The sequence below is a fragment of the Antechinus flavipes genome, chromosome 2 (assembly GCF_016432865.1).
Source record: "Antechinus flavipes isolate AdamAnt ecotype Samford, QLD, Australia chromosome 2, AdamAnt_v2, whole genome shotgun sequence".
Lineage (NCBI taxonomy): Eukaryota > Metazoa > Chordata > Mammalia > Dasyuromorphia > Dasyuridae > Antechinus > Antechinus flavipes.
Genome location: NC_067399.1, coordinates 350,406,738 through 350,433,058, shown reverse-complemented (window position 1 = coordinate 350,433,058; position 26,321 = coordinate 350,406,738). Strand labels below are relative to the sequence as shown.

The window sequence follows — 26,321 nt, the reverse complement described above, 5'->3', positions numbered from 1 at the left end:
AATGGATATTTAATGAAATTTGGAACTTTAAAGCATTCCTTATGAAAACACCAGAACTGAACAGAAAAATTTGACTTTCTGATGTGACAAGCATAAAAAGGTAGTTAGAAAAGAGAAATCATAAGACATTCAATAAAGTTAAACTAGTAAGGTGGACAAATTATACTTGTAACTTAAAAATTTGATCATTATTAGGGTGATTAGGAGTGTACATAGATGAGCACAAAGTTGACTATGATGGAATGATATTAAAAAACTATTAAAAATAGTCACTAAGGGAAGGGGAAAAGGAAGGGTAGAATGTGCTATGTTATCTCATAAAATAGATGTGTGAAAGCTATTACAGAGAGGAGTGGATAGCACATGAATCTTTACTGTAATCATAATCAGATCAAAGAGGTTGGGTATAGAAAGGGAATCTGATAGAAAGGAGAAACAATTGGAGGAGGCATTAATCAGAAGCAAAATGCTTGAGAGATGGGATAGACTAAAAGAAGAGAGAAAAAGGGGGGAAAAGTAGGATAGAGAGTATAAGTGTGAATGTGATTAGGATGAATTCACCTATAAACTTTCCTCTCAGAACTAGATAAATCTTGTGGTGGTGTTCTTCTTTAAAATATAATGTAATGGTTTTCTCTGGGAGCAGGTTTCTTGGGAAGGTTTTCTGGAGGCAGCCTTAGTTTCAGTTAAAAGTAATAATCACCCAAAATGCAGCCAGCAGGTAAAAATACAAACATTTATTTTCTCCTTCCAAAATAGCCCGGTTAGTTGAGGCCTGTCTCTCTGCTTGGTTCCAAGAGCTCTTGCAATTGTCCTTTGCCTCTGCTTTCTTCAGCCTCCAGCCAGCACAAAAGTGGAAAATGGAATGAATCTCTCTTGCTTCTGAGAGAGAGAGAGGGCTTCTCTCTCAACTGACTTGAAGCTCCCCTCTCAATCTTTTCAGCTGAACTAACTTGACTGGCTCACTGAAGCTCTATTTATGCTCCTTCTCCGAGAATGGGATTATGGGTTTCCTCCCAGAGTGCTCTCTGGCCCTAAGAGCTTCTTGCTTATATGAGCTCTCTAAAGGTGTGAACACAAGCATTATTTCTCAGTTCTACTTAATACCTTGTTTCTTCTGGCCCATAACATCTCCTTGTAGGATCAGATCAATCATACTGAACCATGCTAAATTAGATAATTATTGTCTCTATCAACTCTAATGACTTAACACTTTGTAAGGATTCCAACAAAATCTAACTAACCAAAATAATTTAAAAAGAAGTTAAGGAGATGAAGAGAACTTTAGGAAGGTTAAATATGATAGATCTCTAGAGAAAATGGAATGAGAATAGAAAGGAATATACCTTTTTTCTCAGTGGTACATGGTACCTACATAAAAACAGACAATCAAATGCAGAAAAGAAGAAATGTTAAATGTACCCTTTTCAGAACAGAATGCCATGAAATTATAATCAATAACGGGCCATAAAAATATTGATGAAAAATTAATTGGAAACCAGTCTAATCCTAAAAAAAAGGGTGGGTCAAAGAACAAATCATAGAAACAATGAATAATTATAGAGAATGCTTACGATGAGACACCATACTGATAGTTATGGGATGCAGCCAAAATAGTATTTAGGGGAAATTTACATCTTCAAATGCTCACATCAATAAAATAGAGAAAAAAAGCAGATCAATGAATTGGGTATGATACAAAGAAAAACTAGAGAAAGAACAAATGAAAAATTTGCAATTAAATAGAATATTGGAACTTCTTAAAATCAAAAGAGAAATTAATAAATTGAAAATAAGGGAACCATTGAAATAATAAAGCTAGAAGCTGGTTTTATGAAAAAAAAACCCAATAAAATAGATAAACTATTAATTTGATTTAAAAAAGAAAGAAGAAAATCAAATTATCTCTGTGAATGAAATGACAAGAAAAAGTTTAGTTCACTACCAATGAAGATGATAGAATTAAAACACTTATTAGGAACTATTTTGTCCAATTATTTGCTGGTAAACAAAGCAAAATGGATAAATATCTACAAAAATATAAATTGCTCAGGTTAACAAAAGATGTAATAGAATATCTAAATAATCCTATCTTGGAAAAAGAAATTGAACAAGCTACATTAGAAAAAACCACAAGGACCAGATAAATTCACAAATGAAATTTCAAAACTATATAAGCTATTTGGGAAAATAGATAAAGAAAGAGTCCTACTAATTCCTTTTACAACACAAATATGGTTTTGATTCCTAAACCAGGAGGAGCAAAAACAACAAAAAAAGCTGTTGACAAATTTCCTTAATGAATATTGAGACAAAAATTTTAAATAAAATATTAACAAAGATCTACAACAGTCTATCACAAATATACACGAGGACCAAATAAAATTTATACCAGGATGCAGGACTAGTTCATTATTAGAAAAGTGTTAGCATAATAGACCATATCAATAATAAAACAGCATAAATCATAGATTTATCTCAAAGCAGAAAAAGGTTTAAACAAAATACAACACTTATTCCTATTAAAAAAAAAATAGAAATGAATGGAGCTTTCTTAAAATAATAAGTCGTATTTATCTAAAACCATTAGCAAGCATTGTTTCTAATGGGGGTAAGCCAAAAACCTTCCCAATAAAGTCCAGGTAAAGCAAGAATGCCCATGTTTACTATCATTCAGAAAAAGAAATTGAAGGAATTAGAATGTGCAATGATGGAACAAAACTCATTCTTTGCTGCCGACATGATGTAATATTTAGGGAATTCTAGAGAATCAACTAAAAAACTAGTTGAAATAACTTTAGCAAAGCATATAAAAAATAAACATAGAAAAATTATCAGTTTTTCTATATATTACTAACAAAGCAACAAGAGATAGCGAAATTCCATTTAAGATAATTGTAGACAATATAAGGCCAACTCAGGAATTTTATGAGCAAATTTATAAAATCAGTTGACAGAAACTAAATATGGATCAATAACTCACACTAGATACCAAAAAAAAAATCAAAATGGGTACATGATTTAGGCATAAAGAATGATACTATAAGCAAATTAGAGAACATTGAAAAGTTTGCTTGTCAGATCTATGAATAAGAGAAGAATTTGTGATCAAACGAGATAGAGAGCATTATTAAATGTAAAATATATAGTTTTGATTGGGAATCTTAGGAGATAGGGTAGAGTAGTTTTTTGGACGGACAGCAAAGTGGACAGTATCATTGCAGCACAGAATATATGAATATGAATTATTTAGTTCTTTAACATGAAACTGGAGGCAGCTTTTGTCAGAAAATTTTATTTTTGATCCCATAGGGAGCCAGGGAGCCTATAGAGTTTACTCTCTCTGCGTGTGTGTGTGTGTGTGTGTGTGTGTGTGTGTGTGTGAGAGAGAGAGAGAGAGAGAAACAGAGACAGACACATGGTTTTACATGCTTTAGAAAGATTAATTTGGCAGCTGAGTGGAGGATAGAATAGAAATGAAAAGAGGTTTGAGGCAGGGAGACTAAACAAGTTATTATAATAGTACAGGCATGAAATGACGAGGACCTACATCAAAGAAATGGCATTGTCAGACAGAAAAGGTGGCACATTTGAGAAATGTTAGGCAACTAGATTCAAGTCGACTTGCAACAGATTGCTTTTAGGAGGGGAGAGTAAAGAGTCAAGAATGGCATTTAAGTTGGTGAGTCTGGATGATATGGAGGATGGTGGGGTCCTATACAAGAATAAGGAAGTTCAGAAGAAGGGATGGTTTAGGAAGAAAGATAATGAGTTCAATTTTGGACATGTTGAATTTAAGATGTGTATAGGACCACATCTAGATTGAGATATCTAATAGGCAACTTGGAGCTACAAATCTGGAGGTTAGATTAGGGTCATTTAAGTAGATTTAAAAATAATCAGCATAGAGGCAATATTTGAATCCAAATGAGCTTGAACAAGATGGAGTGAGATCTCTAAAAGACAGTTGTGAAAATCAAGTAAGGCTTCATCTACCCCAGAGTTGGAGTAAGCCTGAAGGTAGTCCTTGGGCATTGACCCAAGGACAGACCTACTTCCCCTTACTTCTATTCTTCCATAATATCATTTCCTTCCTACCTCAATCAAATATGGGCAGTTATGTACTTTTTTGGCCAAAGTTCAATTTCCTGGTTAGTTCCCGCATTTAGGATGTAAGACCCTTAGCCAATGAGAATGAGGGTCAATGGTGGGAGGGGTTTTTGGATTAGGGACTATTTAAACTTCTGACATGTCTCCAAAAGTACCTCTTCCCTTCAATTGCTTGCTTGACTGGAGGGATACTTGCTTCTTGGGAGAATGTATAATAAACCTTCGTTTTGCTCCTAGAGATATCTCCAGCTTTTTTTTTTTTTTTATTATATGGTGGTCACTCACCTCTCGGAGTCACACAAGCTGATGAGATCACTAAATGACACAGTACAAAGGGAGAAAAGAGGAGGGCTCAGCACTGAGCTCCGGGGAACCATCACCATTAATGGCCAGACCTGGCTGAAAATCCAGAAAAGGAAACTGAGAAGGAGGAATTAGAAGGACATCTAGGCTTGAGTAGTGTCATGAAAGCTTAGGAAAAAAGTATCAAGGATTAAAAGTTATTGAGAATGTGAAAAGGTCAAGAAGTTAAGGAAAAGGTGATTTGGCAATTAAAGAGATCATTAGTAACTTTGGGGAAAGTAGTTTTCATGTAAATGATGAGATTGAAATTTAGACAATAGAGTTTAGAGAGTAAGGAAAAAATAAAAATTTAATAGTGACTCAGCATAACAATGACTATTGATAGTTTTTTCTTGCAATCCAAGCACAAAAGAGAAAGGAGATATAGGATGACAGCAGGATGGATCAAAGTGAAGGTTTTTTCAGGATGGGGGGAGACATGGGCATGTTTGAGGTCAGGAGAGAAACAGACAGTAGGAAAGGACAGATTGAAGATAAAAGACAGGTTAATTGGGAGGAGCAGAAATCTATTGGAGGAAATGGGATGGAATGAGATTACTTGTACTTATTGAGGAATTTGCCTTGGCAAGAAGAGTTACTTCCCTTCATGTGAGATTGGGATGAAGGAGAAGAGAGTAATAAAAAGCACCTTATTGATAAGAAATGAAGAGTGGAAAAGGAGCTCTCTGTGAATGATCTCATTTTTTTTTTTTTGAGTGAAATATGAGACAAGGTTGTCAATGGGGATTGATGGGAAGAATCCTGAGAGGTTTGAGAAGGTATGGATGATAGGGATCAATCTTCTGGAGAAAATGATCACTTATATGAATGTAGAAGGGTTAGCTTTGTCAAGAAAGGGTCACTTTTTTGATGTAAAATAAGTTTGAATGAGTTGGTGCAGAAAGTATCTAGGTGATATTAATATAGGGAGGGAATAAGAAGGAGCTGTTAACAAATGGCTGCAGTCTGATGGAAAAGAGTGAAGATTCAAATATACAGAGGAATATTTTGCCTTGGCAAAAAAAAACCCCAAAACTGAACAACAACAACAACAAAACAACTCTTCAGGTGAAAAGAGCAAAAGTCATGATGGTGGAATGAGGGAATTGTGGGTGAAGTCCCAGTGTTTTTTGTTTTTTTTTTTAAAGAAATATGTCAAATTTTTCAGCTGAAAGAGTTGGGGCTGGAGGAGCTCTGAGAAATTTCGGAAGAGATTGAATATGTTTGGAAAAACTGTAAGTATATGTAAGTGTAAGTGTAAGTGAGATGATGTATAAAAGGAATGAAATTAGTGAAGGCCCATTTGAGGTCACATTATTTAAATTTGCAGTAAATTCAGTCAGTATAATTTTGATTTGTTATCTATGTCTCTCCCCTTTTTTTATTTTTTATTTTTTTATTGATGCTTTTTAAAAACACAATAATAATCTTTGCTTTTAACAAAATCAGTTAAGTAAAACAATGCTATGATGACTACATCAGAAAATGTTGAACATTGTGTTCTTATATTTTCTTAGAAGAATGATGTCAAATTGGTCCTTGTATTTAATGTGAATTTTGATGTCTTTTATTGTTTTCATTTAGTCAGTTGGCAAGTATTTATTAACTATTTTCTTTGTGCTTCACCATGTTAAACTCTGGGAAGACAAATTTCAATTGAGAATATCACCTGAAAAAAAACTAGATATATACTTTCTTTTCTTCCTTTTGTTTCTTGGAATAACTTAATTTGCTTCAGGGTTCATTTCAATGACTTCACAAAGAAACCTTTACTGATTTTTCTAGTCTTTAGTATTTCTCATGACATTATTTTCTTCTTTAGTTGGTATACATTTTCTATTTATTAGCTTTTATATGTGCTTTTTAACCTCAAGAATATATAAACTCTTTGAGATATTTCTTAATTTTTGTTTTTGTCCAATAGAGAGTACAGTGCTTAACAGAACAATAAATGCTTGTTGAATGGGTTTGGCTAAATTAAGACTTTTTTATTGATGTACTGTACATATTAAATTAAAGTTAGTATCAGTGCTAAGGCACAAACAATTTTATACATGAACAATTAAGGAGCGAATAATGAGCCTCTAAGTCATGGACCACCTTGACTTTCTAAAAGAAATGAAACTAGATAAATCCACCTTTCTCTAAGTTAATTTATGAGTCAAAATTTGAGTCAAATTCTTTACTCAGAAGTGTGACTCCTGCATATGCAGAAAGGTAAAATTAGATTTATAAAACCCTGATTAATTGATCATAGCTGAGGAATACCAAGAAAGTTATAGAATGTATTGATAAAGATTGTCTCTATAACTCAAATAAGTAGCATTATTACAAATGATTTATATTTTATATTGCATTTTAGGTTAATTTTTTCTCCAATAGTCTTTAATTTTCAAGGCTCATAATTATCCTCACAATATAGCAATATAGCAGAAGATAGCATACTAGAAAAACTTAGGAATTCTGAAAATGCATAATCAATGAAAAATAAAACAGTCACAGAAACATGCTAAACTATTGAGAATTTGATTTTAAGGCCAGATTTCTGCTTAAATATAATGAAAAGAATAAGTTACATATAATGTAAAATTCATATAAAATGCAATTTTATATGCATTCACAATTAAGTGTTGGACAAAACAAACTCTTCAATGTAAGTACTTCATTCTGTATTAATGAAGGGAAAACTCTTTAAAAATGTCAAAGTATTTTTCTTCAAGATGTATTTTAATAGCAATATAGTTGCAGAGAAAATACTATTATGTGTATTTATTAAAGAGAAGCTTTTAAAAGAAAAATTTACTTACCTCATTTGTGCTTCCCTATGGTAAAGGCAGTTGAAAAGGGAAAAAAAAAAAAAAACAACCTATGTATACATTTAGCTTCATTTATAACTGATATTCGTACTTTATAGATTGTCCCAATACTAGCTTTTGGAAAAGGAAAAAAAAAGCCCCAAGATTTTGCTATTTGATTTCATAATTTATCAGCATAATTTAAAGAATTCAGTAATGTATGTAGTATAGACTACAGAATCTAGGAACTTTGGAATTCACATGCAAAAAAAAAAAAAAAGATTGTTACAATTATTGCTGCTCTGTTTGCTGCATGTTCTCTCAAAGATACAGAAAATTAATGTTTCTAATAAATAAATAAATATATATATATATGTATATATAAAATGCCTTCTTAATTCTTTTTTAAACTAGTATAACTTTGACATGTACTTTTGTCCTGATGTGAAACCAGAGTTATTCAATTATATCCAGTTAAACTGTAGAGGCACTGAATGTATTTATTTTCCTCAGGAAATTCTCAATTCATGTCATTGATTTACTTGAATTATCTCAGTAAACAAGTGAAAAAAATGTAAAAAAACAAAATAGACTAAATGAACAAACTTTATTAATGATATTTTAAGAGAGTGAACTAAATACAAAGAGTTGAAAACTTCTTTGGAGTCCTGTGATTCCCTATGTAACTCTCTCAAATCATTGTTTTCTAAACCTTCTCATATATTTCTGTGTTTGGAAATAACAATGTTTTGTATTGGTGGTGTATATATAGTCCTAAAATAGCAAATGATAGCAAAGCTCAGTTATGTGATAGCTTGTATGTATATAATAGTATTACCAATGCATTTAATTTAAACTTAGCTAAAGAAAATCAAATTTGTAAGACTTTCTCATATGCTTTTGATTATTTTGTAAATCTTTAGCAACTATAGATTGATTTTTTCTGGTTCTAAGGGAGGATTGTGTTATTTAACGCTTAACCATTTATCCCCAGAATATCTTGTAATATCATCTAAGGAGAACCTTAGTTTTTTTTTTTTAGAATATGCCCCCATAGTCTAAATTATTGAGCACAAAGGATTAACCTTCATCTGGAATCTTTTGATAAATCATTTTGACCTGCTTGCCTATTATTTTTTTGTTGCTATTAAAGCAACTATTATTAAATCTTATTGACATTTACCTTTTTAGTTTGTTCCAACCAATAAATGCAAAATGATTATCACTTTGTTTTTCAGATAGCTACCTTTTCAGAAATCTGTATGCTTTGCTTTCCTTTTAGTTTTTAAGAATAATTTCTTTATTTATATTGACCATATAGTGAAAGTCTCCATTAAATCATTCAAATATAAGAATCTGGTTACTACTGGTTGTTTCTTGAGGATATTTTCCTTATATAGAGTTTGTATGATGATGTATGGGACATTCATTGAAGACATACTTGTTTCCATTTATTTGGAAAATTTTTACCATCTAAAAAATTCTGTTTCTTTTTGTTAGGTGAATCCAGTTAAACTTGCATAATAAATACATGAAATTACTTGACATAAACTTGGTAATTATAGCAAAAGGAAAAGGAAAAAACAATTGTTTCATCTGTGTCTCTTAAAAAATAGAAAAAGTCTGAAATTTTTTGAAGAAATTGTACAAGTTTTTGATTTTCTCTTAATTACCTAAGAATATTTTTTAAAGACTGTGCTTTTGTTTAAATAAAAAATGTGTGTGTGTATAATAATCTATATTTTCTCTTCCTAATGTTTACTCATTCTAGTACCAGATCAAATAAATGTGACATTCTTGTTCAGTGACCAAAAAGCATATGTACTGCTGGATGAACTAACTTATTAATAATCTCAGTGTTCTCATTATAAATAAAAACAGAAGAAAAATGGAATTTGCAATGAAATGTAGCACTTCTAACTTGGTTCAATTCCTGACAATCCAGAATATTTTCCTGTCTCTGCCCCAATTTCCCTCTTATTTTGGAAGTACCATGATAACGCTCACTACCAATTCCTTTCAGATTCTGACTCTACAGATTTTTTCCACATTGTTTCATGGGGTTCTCATCCCATTGAAACCCTTCTCTCCCACATATGCAGGTTTTCAGTTCTCTTTTATGTGTTTTCTATTTTAGAATATAAGCTTCTTGAGGGCAGAAGCTATATTTTTTATTTGTAATTATATTCACAATGCTTGACACATAGTAAACACTTTAAATAGAAGGATGGTACATAGGTTCTCCTTAGAGAGGTTAAAAAAAGTGCTGCAGGAGTTGATTTTACACTGGGTCTAAGGAAAACATGAAACAAATTCGTGAAACTTAATTTCATGTTACAGTGTTTATAAGCATTTGCAAGAATAACATAAAAAGAATTACAATTTATATAGCAACACTTGTTGAATAGTTAGAGAAATTCTTTAATGATACTCTAAAATAGATCAAGAAAATCACTGAGTAGCTTCAAAGAAGAATTAAAGGGGAAAGTGAAAATTATGTTGAAAAAACATGATTTAGGAGTAAGAAACAAGAGTAGTTAGAGGCATGTAGACTTCAGAAACTTCAAAGGTATCCTAAGATAAAGGTAAAGAACTAGAAGGGCTCTCAGAATCAGTAAATAAACATTTATTAAGTATTTACTGTGTGCTAAGAACTGAACTAAGCTTTGGGGATACAACAAAAAGCAAAAGACAGGATCTGCCCCTGAGCTTGCAATATAATAGGGCTCTGGGGAGAATTGCATATGTGTATAATTGAACAATCAAGGATAAATTGGAAATAATCAAAAAAGGGAAGACATTAGAATTAAGAGGAATTGGAGAAGAAAGGGATTTTAGTTGGGATTTGAAGAAAAGCAAGAGATTGGAGAAGAGGAAGGAAAACATGTCCTGTAAGGGACATAAGACAGCCAATAAAAATATGGTGAGTCAGGAGATTGGAATGTTTTATTTGAGGAATAGAAAGGAGACCAGTATTATGGGATCAAAGAATAAGTAGTTCATTGAAGAATTATGGAACATTTTTAAAGAGAAGCAATGATTAAAAAGCCATCATGGCTTTGTCGAGAATATGCCAGACTTGTCATATTTTCTTTTTTGAACAGGTTACTAAGCTAATAGGGAATGTTTTTACTTAAGTTTTAGCAAAACATTTGAAAAAGTATCTTATCCTAATTTTTGGGAGAAGATAAATTATCAAGTTATTAGGAGGTCTCCACTGAAGTGCCCCAAAGATCTGTGTTATCTTTTTAAAACACTTTTTGTTAGTGACTTAGAGAAAGATATAGATACCATATTCATTACGTTTTTTGATGATAAGCTGTGAGGGATAGCTAACACTAGATCATAAGAGAAAGGATCCAAAAAAATCTTGATGGCTAGAATATTAAGCTGAACTTAATAAATTGAATTTTAATAGGGAATAGTATACTGCTATTACTCGTGCATTAAAAAAAAAAAAAAATCACAAGATGGGGGAGGGGCATGGTTAGGCAGCAGTTTACCTGAAAAAGGCCTGTGGAATTTAGTCTTATTGTAAACTCTATTCATATGGTATAGTAATTAAAAAAGCAAATGTGGTCATGTTGAAATATTTCCAGAAATAAGGTATTGTGTTCAGTTCTAGATGTCATTTCAATGTGGACATTAATAAGCTGAAGAGAGTCAGAAGAGTATGGTGAAGTGCCTTCACCATGTCCTATAATGAGCTATTGAAAAAACCCTGGGCATGGTTAATTTGGAAAGAGAAGACTCAGGGAATTATGGAAACCATATTTCATTTATCTGAAAAGCTTTCATAGGGAATTTTCAGACCTAATTTTTTTAAACTCTAGATGACAGAAACAAGAGTATAGAGTGAAAGTAATAAAGAGGTAGCTTCTTAAAAATTAGAAAATTTGTACTGTTCCCTCTGGAGGTAGGGAGTTCTCCACTGGAAGTCTTTCAATAGATAATTACTTGTTGAGTATGTTATAGTACGGATTCTTATTTGGGAAGGAGCTGAATTAAATGGATACTTAGACCCCTTTTTGCTCTAAAATTCTGTGGTTTTATGTGAAATAGCTGGGGGACACATGCTTGCCAAAGGTGTTGATGCTGTTGAGGATGTACTGTGTCAAATGCAAATGGAAGAATGATTCTTTAAAGAAGCTGAAGTCTTTCTTCCAGATGCTCCTCCAAATGCTCCTATGTGCAGATAGCATGATAATGATTTTGTGAAGCCCCAGAACACTAAAGAAGTTAAAAGCGTTTAACTTATTTCCTCAAAAAAAGTAATCTTAAAGGCAAGCACTATTTTGTTTTTGTCTGTAAATCTTTAGTACCTAACAATGCTTTTCATATAGATAGTGTTTAATAAATACATACTGAATGAATGAATTGGTATCCACAAAGGAAAAAAAATGTGGATGAATAATAGTAACTATTGTCCAGGTTATGATATGATAAGAAAATTCATAGAGTTGGTCTTTCAGAACATTAAGAAGGGCTTCTGAACAAAGTTGAGTGAACATGAATTAAAGATACATAGAATATCAAATTCCTCATTACTATAAAGTATTGTTTGCCTCACTATATGGTTAATAATAACTTAAATGTTTAAAAACAGAGCTCTAGTATTATACAATGTATAGATACCTGGCCTCTGAGTCAAAAAGACATGGATTCAAATTCTGCTTTTGATATATACTGGTATGTGCCTGATCACATTACTTAATCTTGCAATGCTCCTGTCATTTCTCCAAGACTATTAGTTACAGAACTGTTGTACCTCTCTTATACTAAAATCATATGTCCTGCTCCCTCTTTTATTCCACCCCCACCGCCAAAGAAAATATCACAATAATATGAAACTGATTTAATGTACCAAAATATGGTGTTTATGGTACCAGACTTAACCTCTATAGTTTCTTCCATCTACAAAGGTCTGTGATTTAAAAGAAGTAAATACTTCTGAAAGTCAGGAGGCTCTGGTACTTGGTTCTGTCATTAGTTTTGTAACAGATAAATCTCTTAAGTTATCTAGGCATCACAAAATGATGTTTTAATATACTGATTGCTCAATTTTTCTATTCTAAATACATTCTAAAATTTGGAGTCTGTTACTCTAAAAAGCTGCAAGGGGCAAGAGGGGATTTTCATGTCATGAATAGACCAATAAGACAAAGACTAGGTAGTATAGTCCAGCATTATGTGGTAAGTGACTTTACTTCTCTATGTTTTAGTTTCCTCATTTATAAAATGGATTTATTGGTCTCACTGAATCTTCTCACACTGCTGTAAATTGAATCAGACCTATGATTTCATTGAATTCAGGATAGGAAACTTTCTCCACCAATTCACATCTATTCATTTGTAACTTGTAGCCTTAAAGAGCTATCTGAGGAAATGATAGATTACCTGACATCCATGAATGAGGGGCAGGATTTGAACACTGATCTTCCTGACATCAAGTTTAGCCCTCTATTTACTATTCCTCATTGTCTCTCTTACAAAATATAAACAAGTAAAAGAAAAGCTCATGGTCAATGTTTTTGGAAACAAATGAGATTAAAATGAGAAAACTAATTTTTAACCAATAATATAAGTTAAATAATCCTACCTGGTCCCACAAGGCAGCAGCCACCTGGTCTATTACTGCTCCCAATTCTCGGTATTCCCCAGAATAGCGGATGTATGCCCAGGTACACAGAGTGATAAGAGTCAGTCCCATGATCATGTTGCATAGGCTGGCTATGATGTCCAAACCAATGAATCCAGTTACACCAGCAATGACATAGGTGATAAAGATAACCACAAACAATGTGGCTGGAGTGCGTGCTGCATGGAAGATGTTCTTGCTGTCATTATGTTTGATATATTGTATGTAGAGCTCATCTATTTCACTCTCCAGTTGTTGCAAGTAACGGCGGCTAAACTCCTCCCCACCCATCTTTTTGACCCCACGAAACAACTTTATTGATTCCTCCTTGAGTTCCAGGTGTTTGTTCTGCAGGTCGGTGGGTGCTAGAAATGGTTTGTCACCCCCACAGATCTACAAAAGGTAGAAAAGGGTTGGGGTTTTAAAAAAATTCAGGACAGAAATATGTACACAAATCAATATAACTATTCATGAATGATAACTGTCATATATGGGTTGGCTTATAATATTCATTTTTCACAGGCAAAGTCATCTGATGAAAACTATACCTTGTAATAATCAGATTTTATCAAAAATTCTTACCACTAAAAATAAAGGGACCTTAAATCCTATGCCTCACATAACTAATATGTTATCTGTTGTACACAAGAATAAATACTGAAAAATAATTATGGGATAAGTAAAGCAAGACATTTTAAAATTGTTTTTCTAATCGTGATGCTAGATCTACTCTGATCAATGAATATGTTTATACACAATTTCCTCCTTGGTTTCTCTACCAAGGAAGATTATTTTCTCCTGTGGAAGAGGACTTAGAGGACTATAGAGGAATAAGATGATTGAAACACAGCAAAAAATTGGCCAGAGTTGCCTTCCACTTTCTATCAATGCACAATGTATTTAGCACAGTGTCTGGCATACAGTAGATGCTTAATAAATGTTTATTGACTATCAACTAACAAGGATAAGAAGGAATACCTGAGAGTAATACTTATTTAGTGTATTAAAAGTGTATTCAAAACATTGCATTTTTATTCTTACCTCTTCCATTCTTTTGTTATATGTATCCTTGGCATTTGCAACAGCAGCTAAATTGTTAGCCTCGGCTGTGGCCTTTGGACAAAATATAAATATATAAAATTTATTTCATATTCATTATATATTTTACATGATAAGAACCTTGCCTATAGGAAAATAAACTTAATTTTTTTCTATAGTACATTTTTATTAGTTATTTTTGACCATAATATTAAGCATCAATGAATTCCAATCATGAATGTTAGTATAACATTTAAAGTATCTTAAAACAAGTTTGCATTATTTGGCAACTGAATAATTACCTGCAACATTGATTTGGGATGGGGTAATTCTTCTCCTTGATAGATCTTTATATATGCCTATGAAATGAAATAAAAATGCATATTTAAATAAATGTCATGAAATACTTTCATCTATAACAATTATAAATTGTGTTTGTAAGGACTTTTCAACTTTTTTATTGAACAGAATTCATATTCTATGAATATTAAAGCTGGAAGGGACTTTAGTTGTAATCTCATTTAACTCATACTCCCAAAAGAATGTCCATTACTAAATACCTATCAAAATATCAGCTAGCCACTGAGAAATACACTCTCTTTTGAGGAAGCAACACTACATTTTTAAGGTATTCTATTGTGAGATAATGTATCAAAGGCCAAGCCTTTATTATATTTACCTCTTTGCAACTTCCACTCCAATGCTTTTAATTCTTCCCTGAGGGACCCAGAGGATTGTCAATTTTTCTTCTATGTGAATGTCCTTCACAGCCTAAAGACAGTCATCATGTCTTACCTTCCCCCACTCAAGTCTTCTATTCTCCAGTATAAACATCTCCATTTCTTTCATATGATCCTCATATGTCCTGGACTCAAGAAATTGATTACCCTTCTTTTGAATGCTTTCTAGTTTCTTAAAATGTGATATTTAGAACTAGACAAAATACTCCTGATATAGTATGACTAATGGAGAGATAGAGGGACTATCATCTTATTCCTGTAAGCTGTGCTCCTTTTTTTGTGCAGTGCAAGAAAACTTGAGGATTTTTGTTTGTCATATCACAAAACTGACTCATTCTGAGTTTATAGTATTTTTCATACAAATGGCTAACCATGCTTATGGTTAACACATTTTGTGCTTGTGAAATTATTTTTGAAGTAATATACAAGATTTTACATGTATCCATATTAAATTATATCTTATTAAATTTGTCCTGACATTCTAGCTCTTCAAGATCTTTTTGGATTCTGACTGTTTGATAAAGCATGCCATTTTTGCCTTTATCTAAGTAAGCAAAACAATTGATTGTGTCTTGCCAAAGGAATTGGTATTAATGATTTGGTTGTAGTTCTAGACCAGAAGGAAGAGGGGGAAAGAGGAGAATTCTAGCTTATAAAAACCTGAGAACTGTGATTATTATGCAAATGGCTTGTATTTGGCTTTTGGCTTAGACTTCCAGAGATAAATATTTGGGAAATATATTGGATAGTCCCCACAAATTAGAATTAATACTCCTACCAAAGGACTAAGCCAAAGGCTAAGTTTGCCTAGATGACCTCTGTTCTTCAACCTGGTTGGGGAATAACATATTTCAAAGACGACACCCTTAATAAGAAGAAAGGTTATTTTTGCTTCAGTCTAGAATCACAGTTGAGATGGAAGTTGGAAGTGGTGGAGAATACAGTTCTCCATGACGGCTAAGCCCAGGGAATTCAGGGAAATAACACATCAAGTGGAATGTGGCATCAGCTAGCCCATCTTGCATCAAAGTGACTCATGAGCTGCCTTGCTCCTAAATATATACCTTTTTAATAGAGTATTTTGTACCTGCCCACTCTTTCCAATAATAGTGTTGTTTGTTGTAGGCCAAGTTTCGTTGTTAGTAGTTATGTTTGACCATGACCCTACTTGGGGTTTTTTGGGAAAAGCTACTATATACCAAAGATACTACCATTTTCTTCTCTAGCTACATCTTTACAGATGAAGATCTGAGGCAAACATTTGTGACTTGCCCAAAGTCACACAGCGAGTAACTGTCTGAACTCAGATTTAAATTCAAAAAGATGAGTTTTCCTGACTTCAAGGCAGGCGTTTTGTTCACTGAGCCTCTTAGCTACTCTGTAGATAGATAGTAGTTGAAATGGGAAGGTTTAAGTTAATCTCACACATTCACAACCATTGTGAGTGGAATGATTTTGTGGTCCAACTGTGGAGCTTTAGATAAAAATATATTAGGACTCTGGCAGAGAATCTTCTTACTAGTTGCTTGTAATTTCTTGCTTTTTTCATTTTAGACTGCTTTCTATTCTGTGATGGTGAAGTGGATAAAGTACTGGACCTGGAGTCAGAAAGACCAGAGTTTAAATTTGAACTCAAGCACTTATTAGCTATATGATCCTAGGCAAGTTGCTTTATTCCTGCCAGCAAAAAACTGGAGGAGGAAATGACAAACCACTGCAGTATCTTTGCTAAGAAAACCTCATGGACAGTTGGTCATGAACAGTCAGAGAGGGCTAAATGATTGAACAACAAGTTACTATGAGTGATGAAAATTGATCAAATATAGATCTTTTATTGAAAAAAAAAAAGTTTAAGCATATAAGCAGCATGCCATTGAATAGAGAATTGACCTCAGAGCCAAAAAGAATCCTGTTTCTGAAACATATTAGTTGTGTGAACTTGGACAAGTCACTTAATGCTATAGGAACTCTCTGTTTCAAGACAACTGCAGATGTGCATTGATAGAGGAATTCTTTACATCAGTGAAATCACACATCGACTACCCTCTTTCATCTCTTTCCCCTCAAGTTTAAAGAAATATCAATGTCCGGGAATTGTTTAATATATTTCTATTTCAACTACTAATTGTTCTATTCTTAATAGATCAGAGTAAATCTTTTCCTTCATCAGTTATCCCCTTCTGGGCAAAAACCATTGGAATGCTTTTTTTTTTTTTTTTTCCTGTAAGAATTGATAGTATAAACACCTCCTTGTTGTAGTTTGGGGGAGGGAGGGAGAGAAAAAGAGGAGGATCCAATATGTAATTTAGTGAATGAAGATCACAGGATCTAAAACTAGAAGATTGTGTATTAGAAAGAACATTAGATTTGGAATTAGAGGATCTGAGATTGAATCCCAATTCTACTATGTGACCCTGAGCAAGTGACTTCTCCTTTTTTGTCTCAATTTCCTAATTTTTAAAATGAGGGGGTTCAACTGAGTGATTGCTAAGGACCCAATTAACTCTTTTAAAATTAATTTTATTAAATAAGCCAATCCATTTTTCAAATGAAAATAATCAGACCTAGAGAGAGATAAAATAATTTATCCAAGATCACTCAACTAATTAGTAGCAGAACAGAGATTTGAATGAAGTCCTATTTCTGTTTTCTGTATAAAAAGTAACAGGGTAAGAAAGAAGAACTTGAACTAAATAAGGAGAGGCAAATTTGGGAAACTGCTTTTGGAGAGATTGAGATATGTGAGTGAAGACCAGAGACTGAACTTGGGATAAATTCAGAAAAATATAAAAAATGAAAATTTCCAGGTCTATATTTATCTTTAATTCCATGAATGAAAACTAAAGGAAAAGGAGCAGAAATAATAAATACTTAATAAATATTTTTCTTTTATATTTATAAATTTAAAACTTTATTTATAAATTTCCTTTAATAAAAAATAATAAAACAACAATGCTAGGAATGTTTCTAAAAATTTAATTTCACAAAGAAAGCTTTCTTTGGGAGGCTTTTTTCTTTTTCCTTAACTTTGTCTCATTCCCCCCAATTTTTTCTTAATCTCTACAACTCTGCCCCACTCCCCCAAATTCTTTCTTTCTTAAATCTCTATAACACAACTCTTGATTCTTCACATTATCAAGAAAACTTATCAACACATCAAATGTAAGAAAGTACAAATTCTTTGGAACTGAAGAACAATTACCTTGAAGTATTCCACTAGACCTCGGCAGGTAATTTTATTTCCATTGATTTCTTTAACATCTAGGTTCTCAGGACTAAGTAGCCAAGGGATCAAAATTTTCAGGTTCTTAATGAATTCATCATCTATTTCTACAAGCAAAAGCAAATTCATAATTATTTAAACAAACTCCATATAGATTTATGCTCTCTAAAATATCAGTTACCTCTTTATTTTTACTCTCAATTTTTTTCCCTCAATAAAGCAACTCTAATAGAATAAGTTAAGTAATTCTAATAGACTGCCTTTCCTCAAGGGCAGTGATGTTTGTCTTTATATCTTCAAAATCTCCTTGTACTAGTAAGTGACTAAAAAATATTCATTGAACTGAAATCCCACTCCTACATGAAATTTTTTCCAGATTTACTAGAGAATTATCAGCTTCCTCAATCTAGGATCTGAATTTTTCATAGCTTTGCCCCTTGTTTCCATTCCAATTATTTATTCACATCTGCTTGCCATACTTGTTGTACAATTACCTTTAGCTCACATATTCTAGAAATACATTATTGTCCATTTGTATGAAAATAAATTCTATTTTAAAATTATTTTGTGGATTATGTACGTCTATATTATCAATATTAGTATCACAATTCAATGACTTCTCCTCCTTGAAATGATACTATTTCATTAGCAATATCAATGTGTATATGCTATAGCACCAAATTGATTAGTTTTCTATAGAAAGCTTTTTTAAAAAATTAACTTTTATATTAGTAAATTAAAATTTATTAACTTTTCTTGTGTTAAGTAAATGTATGTTTTAATATTTTAATGTAGTCTTCTAATTCATGTTCATCATTCTCTTAAATATTTAATAGTGAATAATCATTTAAGTAAGTATACTTTATGAGAAAGCTAGTATCCCAACTGAAAGTAATTTTCTCTTTTCCTTTATATTCTTGTCTTGAAGACTTTCTTTTTATCAATTTATGAAACTATCATGTTAAAATGATGTAAATTCACAAGCTCATCATTAAAGACCTATTTGACTAGCCTATTCTGTGGTAACTACTTTTTTTTTAAATTCATGAAAGGCATGAATAATGATTCTAGTTAATATTTTTACACATTAAAATGTTAAAATCTCTTTAAAACTAAAGGAAATCCTACAAAAATAATTTAATTATCCCTACTTTTTGATCAATTAAATTACACTGCAGAAGTAGATACTTTAGTCCTGAAAGCTCCTAGTTTAAAAAGATTTTAATACAAACATACTGAAGTTATTACATAAATGCTCAGTATCAGAGTATCTATTCTTACATTAGAGTTTTTGCATTTCATAGTTGCTAGTTAAAATAACAGGATCTTTTCAATGAATATAAAAATGTTCCCAACAACTGTTTTTTTCTGTCATATGTAAAGTCATCATTTAAAATACTTAAACCCTTTGACCCAGAGATCCCAGTGCAAGGGATGTGAGTTTAAGAGCACACAGCCTGCCTGTTAGTGACTAAAGGAGGACAATGGCAGAGACTTTTGAGAAGCTGACAACAAGTCTGCTTGTTAGAGCGTGGAAAACCTGAAACAGCTAACTGAAACAAGGGGCTTGGATTGAAGATGTCAGTTCCAATCACCACTTTAAAAACTGAGGAGAGCTTTGAAATGTTTTTACTCTTCCCAGTATTAACAGAAGTGTCCATATGATTTCAGTGCACTTTATTTAAATCATTTTTTATTTTGCTTTCTTTGTATTTTGCTTCCTATAAATATTCGTGATCAATTATAAATGTTTGTATTACATACTATATAATTACTTCATACCAGGAATAGGATATTCAGCATTTAGGGGAACTAAATCTTAGTGTCCAGAGGTTAATTCTTTTCTAGAGAGCTTAAAAGCTATACATGATTTTCATTAGTAACCTTTATTTTTAAACTCTTTTAAGAAAGAAGAGGAAAGGACTCATCTGGACCATGGGGACGTGTTTATTCCTTAGTTCATTGTTATTGCCTTAGGGTCTTCATTCAAAATTTTACTGTCTAATACCGAAGGGAGAGAAATGGGTAGTAGAAGGATGTTTACACTCTTAGGTCCAACTAGTGCCTTTGGAATAAAGTAAGATTTTGGTTACTTTTGTTCCAGAGTGATACCTGGAAGTTATGCTTATAAAGGGATGATACTGGTAAAGAGAATCCTGATATCTATCAAAGTTAGTATGAGAAAGATGATGGAGGGAAGTCTGGGAATTGCCTGAGCTCTCTCTAGTTTCCCTCTGAAAAATGTTAAATCAAGCCTCTAAATAGTTTCTGGAGTGACAGAACCCATAAAAATTAAGAATGAAACAATTTTCCAGCTTAAGATATTTTATAAGGACTTCAAGACTTCAGGAAAGATCTGTGTTACTTGGATAAAAAGGAGCATAACCTAGCATAGGCTCAATGTGGAAAATCTAAGGGGAAGCCTCCAGCAGTAGAGGCCTCTTGTCCTTACTCAGCAGGCTAGTGGTTTAGCAGGCTAGTAATCTCCAGTCTAAGTGCAAAAGGTAAATTGTGAGCCCCCACATCCCAGTGCAAGAAGTAGGAATAGGCCAGACTAACCTAGTTTAGTGGGGAAACCAGTAATGCCTTCCACCCTATGGAGGAAAGCCCTATTCCTTTGCAAAATAAGTTTGAGACAGTCTCCCCTGTGCTTCAGAAGCGAAGCTCAACTTTAAAGAATAATCAAAAAAGCAAGAAGAGCCCTATCATAGAAAGCTGCAATGATAAGAGAAAAGAAAACAGAAACCCAGAAGAGTACAGAAATGGCAAAATGCTTACATGTGAAGTCTCAAAGTGGAATATGAATTGGGCTCAAGCAAAGTTAGTATGAGAAAAAAGATCTTTGAATTTAGAGTAAAAATAATAATCATATTTTCTAGTTGCTTCAAGGACTTTTGAATGATTTTTTAAAGTTTTTTAGAAATTATTTTAGAGCAATTGTTCCAAAATGCTCATTGTTTCAAAAGAATTCCATGTAGTACAATGCAAATAGACCATAGCAATAAGAAAACAAATATGTGAATAGAGTGGTTTAGTTTGATTTCTAGAATTCCAAGTAAAAAAATTAAGAAAAAGTTCTTTTTAGCTTAACATTAATAGAGCATTACTATCTATGTGACTATGGCAAGGCAATCTGTTTGCCTGTTTTCTCATCTGCAAAATGGGAATAATCCTACTTCCCAGGGTTTTTATGAAGATAATGTAAGATAATATATAATGCTTGTCATAGTACCTAATGCATATGTAGTAAATACTATGTAATATTAGCTATTATTATTATTATTGTTATTATTTTACACTATCAATTACAACATAAACAGATGTTATACCTGGTTACTAGGATATAGTAACCAATCTAGTATAGTACAGTAGATTATTTTTTCTTTAGAGATTTATGAATCTTAAATTTAGAACATTATATTATAATGCTTCTATCAAAGAATAGCTCATTTAGAGATGTTACCCAAGAAAAATCTTCCTGTACTGTTTTCAATAATTTGGCTTTTTGGTATTTGTTTGAAGAAGTTTACATTTAGTAGTTATAGAATGTTTTTCTGTGTGCATCAACAATTAGCCAATTTATGTAACATTTCAAAGATTATTAATTAACTGTAAGTAGAATATCATTCAGTCTTGTATCTTTGGTGACCACCTAACTTCAACAAAACCTGGTTGCAGATTTGCATAAATAAAGACTCTAGCAATGGATCATAGATTTACCGATATTCTTCAGTCTCTTACTATTACCTTTAAAGAAACTCAACTCCAGTGAAATCAGTAGCAATAAAACTAAGAGGGTTGCCTTGTAGGTAGAAATTATAACTTAATTTGTAAACATGTTCATATTACTACAGACCTTTGAGTTTTCCATTAAAATTTGGATTGGTGGCAACTTTTAGGCCAGGATGAGGTAGTAGAAAACAGGATATATTGGTGAAACAGGAATGGATATGTTTTCGTACATTCTGCAGTTCTTCATGCTGGTTCCCTGAGACCTGAAATAAACCATTTTGACATTTAACTGAAGGTGAAAATGTAGGACCCAATTTAAAATTTAATCTACATTATTAACAATTTCTGCATCACTTTTTGAATTCAAGACAATCAACAAAACAAAAACTCAAATCCTGATACAATGAAAATTTAGATTTGATTTTATGAACCAGTTTTAGTTGGGGCTGGCACATCCATTGCATTTAACTGTGCCTTTTGTATCAGTTCATATAAGTCTTCCCAAGATTTCTAAAACTATTCTGATTGTCATTTCTTATAGCATAATAGTATTCCATCATAATTATATACCACTGTGTTTTTAATTGTTACAATCAACTATGGGAGAGAATTGGTAATAAGAATTTGGTAATATCTTGCACCTGGAATTTGGTAGTCTAATTGGTATGGCATTGATCTGGTAATTTTAGGTAGAAGTATAAATTTTATTGTATTGGCCCAGCCTATAGATTAATAATTAATATTTCTTCAATTGTTTATATCTGCTAATTTGTGTGAAAAGCATTTTGTAGTTGTGTTCATATAGTCCTTGAGTTAGTCCTAGCAGGTAGACTCCCATATATTTAACTGCAGTAATTTCATTTTATTTATTTTTATTTTTCAATAGTATTTTATTTTTCCAAATACATACTAGTTTTCAACATTCATTTTTGTAAAACTTTGTGTTCTAAATTTTTTTCCTTTCTTCCCTTACCTGACTCCCCTCATCCAAAATAGTGAGCAATAGGTTAAATAAGTGTAATACTTTTAAACATATTTCCATATTTGTCATGGTGTGCAAGAAAAATCAGACCAAAAGGGTGAAAAAACTACAAGAAAGAAAACAAACAAACAATCACAAAAAATGAAAATACTATGCTTTGATCCATAATCAGTCTCCACAGTTCTGTCTCTGGAGTTGCCTTGGATAACTGCATTGTTGAGAAGAATCAAGTCCATCACAGTTGATCATCACATAAACTTGTTACAATGTTTTTCTGGCTCTGCTCACTTCACTCAGTATTAGTTCATGTACATCTTTCCAAGCTTTTCTGAAATCAGTCTGTTCATCATTTCTTATAGAACAGTAATATTCCATTATCTTCTCAGTTTCCAGTTCCTTGCCACTACAAAAAGAGCTGCTATAAACATTTTTGCATGTATGGGTCCTTTCCCCTTTTTTATTATCTTTGTGATGAAGATTCAATGGTGAGTGCTGGATCAAATGGTATACATAGTTTGACAGCCCTTTGGGCATAGATCCACACTGCTCTCCAGAATAGCTGAATCTACCAACAATGTATTAGTGTCCCAGTTTCCCCATTCCCTCCATCATTATCTTTTCCTGTCATTTTTAGTCAATCTGAGAGATGTGAGTTGGTACCTCAGAATTGTCTTAATTTGTATTTCTCTAAACAATGATGACTTAGATAATTTTTTCTTATGATTGGAAATGGTTTTAATTTCTTCATTTGAAAATTGTTCATATCTTTGACTATTTATCAGCTGAGGAATGACATATTCTTATAAATTTGAATCAGTTATTTATATATTTTAGAAAAAAGGTCTTTTTTATTGTCTGTAAAATTTTTTTTCTCAGCTTTCTGCTTCCCTTCTAATTTTGGTTTCCCTGAATTGTTTTGCCTCAGTTTCCCTGGTTGCAACCCTCCTTTTCTGTCCATTAAAACTGAGATAATTAGGGCTGTGGAGATCTGACATTACAGAAGATAAGACTCCAGATGTCTTATTTCAGATACCAATTTGGTATTGTTTATAACTCTAAGTTTCAGACTTCCTGGCTCTAAGCTGGATACCTCCTTAACTCCCAGTTTGTAAGACTTTATGATCCTACCCCGCCCTGCCCCCAACTTGTCAGAACTGGAGTGATGGCCCCTGTCTGGAGATTCCCCCTCACCAGAGTTTGGACTCCACCCCCTGCCTTTGTTTAGCTACCTGAGCTAAGAGCTATAAACGTCACTGAGAACTCACATTGCTGATGGATGCTTTGGATATCAGCCCTGGGGGCATCATGCCCCTAGCACAATCTCTCCCTCTCAGAAATCCAAATAAAATATTAAAAACTCTCTAATCTCTATCTTGCCTCAGTTTTACCAGCATTACATTACAAGTATCATCTTTCCAGGCAGGAATGTAAACAGTTTTATCTTATTGAGTCCCTTATGATTTCTCTTTCCTGTTGACATTTTTGTTTTTTAATTAAAAAAAATTAATTTATGGAATAATATAAGTACTTTAATAATATAGTATAATAAAAAGATATTTGGATCTACCAACCATTATTTGTAATGGGGCTAAGCTTCTAGATTATTGAGTTTATTAATTCAACAAGGATGTCCACTATCATCAATATTATCGTTCTATTGTAAATGCTAGCAATTGCAATAAAAGAAGAAAAAGAAATAGAAGGAATCAGAATAAGGAAAGAAGTAATAAAACTATCTTATTTTGCAGATGGTATGATAATATATTTGGAAAATCTCAAAGACTCATTTAAAAAGTTAGTTAAAACAATAATTTTAGCAAAGTAGCAAAATACAAAGTAAATCCACATAAATCATTAGCATTCCTTATATATCACCAACAAAACCCCTAAAATAATTGAGATATCTTATTTAAAATAACTCTACACAGTATTAAACAACTTGGAATAGACCTGCCAAAACAAACCCAGGAAGTATATTATAAATTATAAATAAGTTATAAATGTATAAATTATAATTATAAAAAAACATTTTATACAAATAAAATCAGATTTAAATAATTGGAGATTTTAGAGACATGTTTTTTAATCAACTTAAGGAAAAATATGTTGTACCTATAATTCTCATTTTTTTTACTGAAATAAGTGCTTTACTTTACAAAAAAAAGCTTTCTTTGCATTTATTAATATAATCATGTTTTTAAAAAACTTTCAGTATGGACATAATCAAATATGTTAATAGTGCTTGGCCATAATATATAATATTTGCAATATATTATAATATTTTATTTAGAATTTTTGCATCCATATTAATTTAGTGAAATTAATCTGCAATTTTCTTTTTCTCTTTTTACTTTTCTTGGTTTAAGTATCAGTTTGCTTTTCCTTGTTTACGTTTTTATGCTTCTGTTGAGTCTTGTATTTGAAAGTCAAATTTTCTATTCAGCTAAGTTTTTTTCATCAGGAATTCTAGAAAGTCCTCTAATTCACTGAATGTTAATTTTTCTTCCCTAAAATATTCAGTTTTGCTGGGAGGTAAGGCTTGATTATAATCCTAGATCCTTTGCCTTCTGGAATCACATTTATTCTGTCCATAGCTTGTTTTATATATATTTGTTTGCATGTTTTCTCTCCCATTAAAAAGCTTCTTAAGTGCCAGGGACCCCATACCCTTAGGTCCGAGCTAATAAAAGTTAACTGTGTCAACACCATTTGCTGAGATCATTAACCCTTCCTGGCTCCGAAAAGTCGACCACAGGATGTGCTGACATCAACCACTATTTGCTAACAAACCCCTGATTTTATGACCCTCATCACAAGACCCCAGCCTTATTTCCCCCCCCCTCCTTTATACCTTGTGCATTGTATAACTACATTCCTACATATGTGACATTCCTGAGCCATCCTATATAAGCTGAATTGTGTGCCTCAATAAACTCGAGCTGCTTTACACCCCCACTTGGCAGTCTCCCTCCTTTGTTCTTCCCATCATCGGGCTTTCTTGCCCCACAGGCTCAGTCTTGTCAGGCTTTGTGCCCTTTGGGCCTTTGCCTCACCGTGATGCTCCACTTCAGGACTCACGGTTGACGACCTGCTGGACAGGTCACTTAAGGCCAGGGGCTGTCTTTTGCCTCTTTTTTGTTTCCCTTACCCTTAATACAGTACCTGGTATGGAGTAAACACTTAATAAATGTTTATTGATTGATTATAGGAGAATAGGTACACTAGTGCACTGTTGGTAGACTTGTAAATTGATTCAATTACTCTGGAAAACAATTTGTAACCTTAAGATCCACTATTAGAACTTTAGTGATCGAAAGTAATTAAATTTTAAATCTCCACTCAACTGTTAAATTCATCTTCCTAAATCTTAGGTATGATCTTGTTATTCCTTCTATTCAATAAACTTCAGTGGCTCCTTTATTTGACTTTTAAATCTGTTCATAAATTTGCCCCTTTTTACTTTTCCATTCTCCTCATTTTATATTAACATCATGTATTCTGTGATCCAGTAACATTGCCTTCTGCTTTTCCTCACACAAGCTTCTCTATCTCCTGCCTTTTTCAACAACTATCCTCCATACCTGGAATTCTCTCCTTCTTCATCCCTGCCTCCTAGTTTTCCTGGTTTTCTTCCTTTCCCAGCTAAAATCCTTCTACTAGTAGTCATGTACCCTAAGGAATTCAGGGGTGGAATAAAAGTAATCCAAGAATATTTATAATA

General features: G+C 32.5%; 1 protein-coding gene across 2 annotated transcripts in view; it reads right to left on the bottom strand.

Moving 5' to 3' along the window:
- Positions 1 to 26,321, bottom strand: part of ATL1 (atlastin GTPase 1) — a 115,130-nt gene that overhangs the window by 3,377 nt on the left and 85,432 nt on the right. Inside the window, exons 8-13 of one of the 2 annotated variants that reach the window (XM_051978032.1) lie at positions 21,743 to 21,881; positions 17,866 to 17,993; positions 14,226 to 14,282; positions 13,927 to 13,998; positions 12,847 to 13,278; positions 7,260 to 7,274 (exon numbers count right to left, since the gene is read on the bottom strand). In XM_051978032.1, coding sequence (XP_051833992.1) covers positions 7,260 to 7,274; positions 12,847 to 13,278; positions 13,927 to 13,998; positions 14,226 to 14,282; positions 17,866 to 17,993; positions 21,743 to 21,881 — 843 coding nt within the window. The remainder of the gene's footprint in view (positions 1 to 7,259; positions 7,275 to 12,846; positions 13,279 to 13,926; positions 13,999 to 14,225; positions 14,283 to 17,865; positions 17,994 to 21,742; positions 21,882 to 26,321) is intronic. The other variant, XM_051978033.1, reaches the window with a different exon arrangement.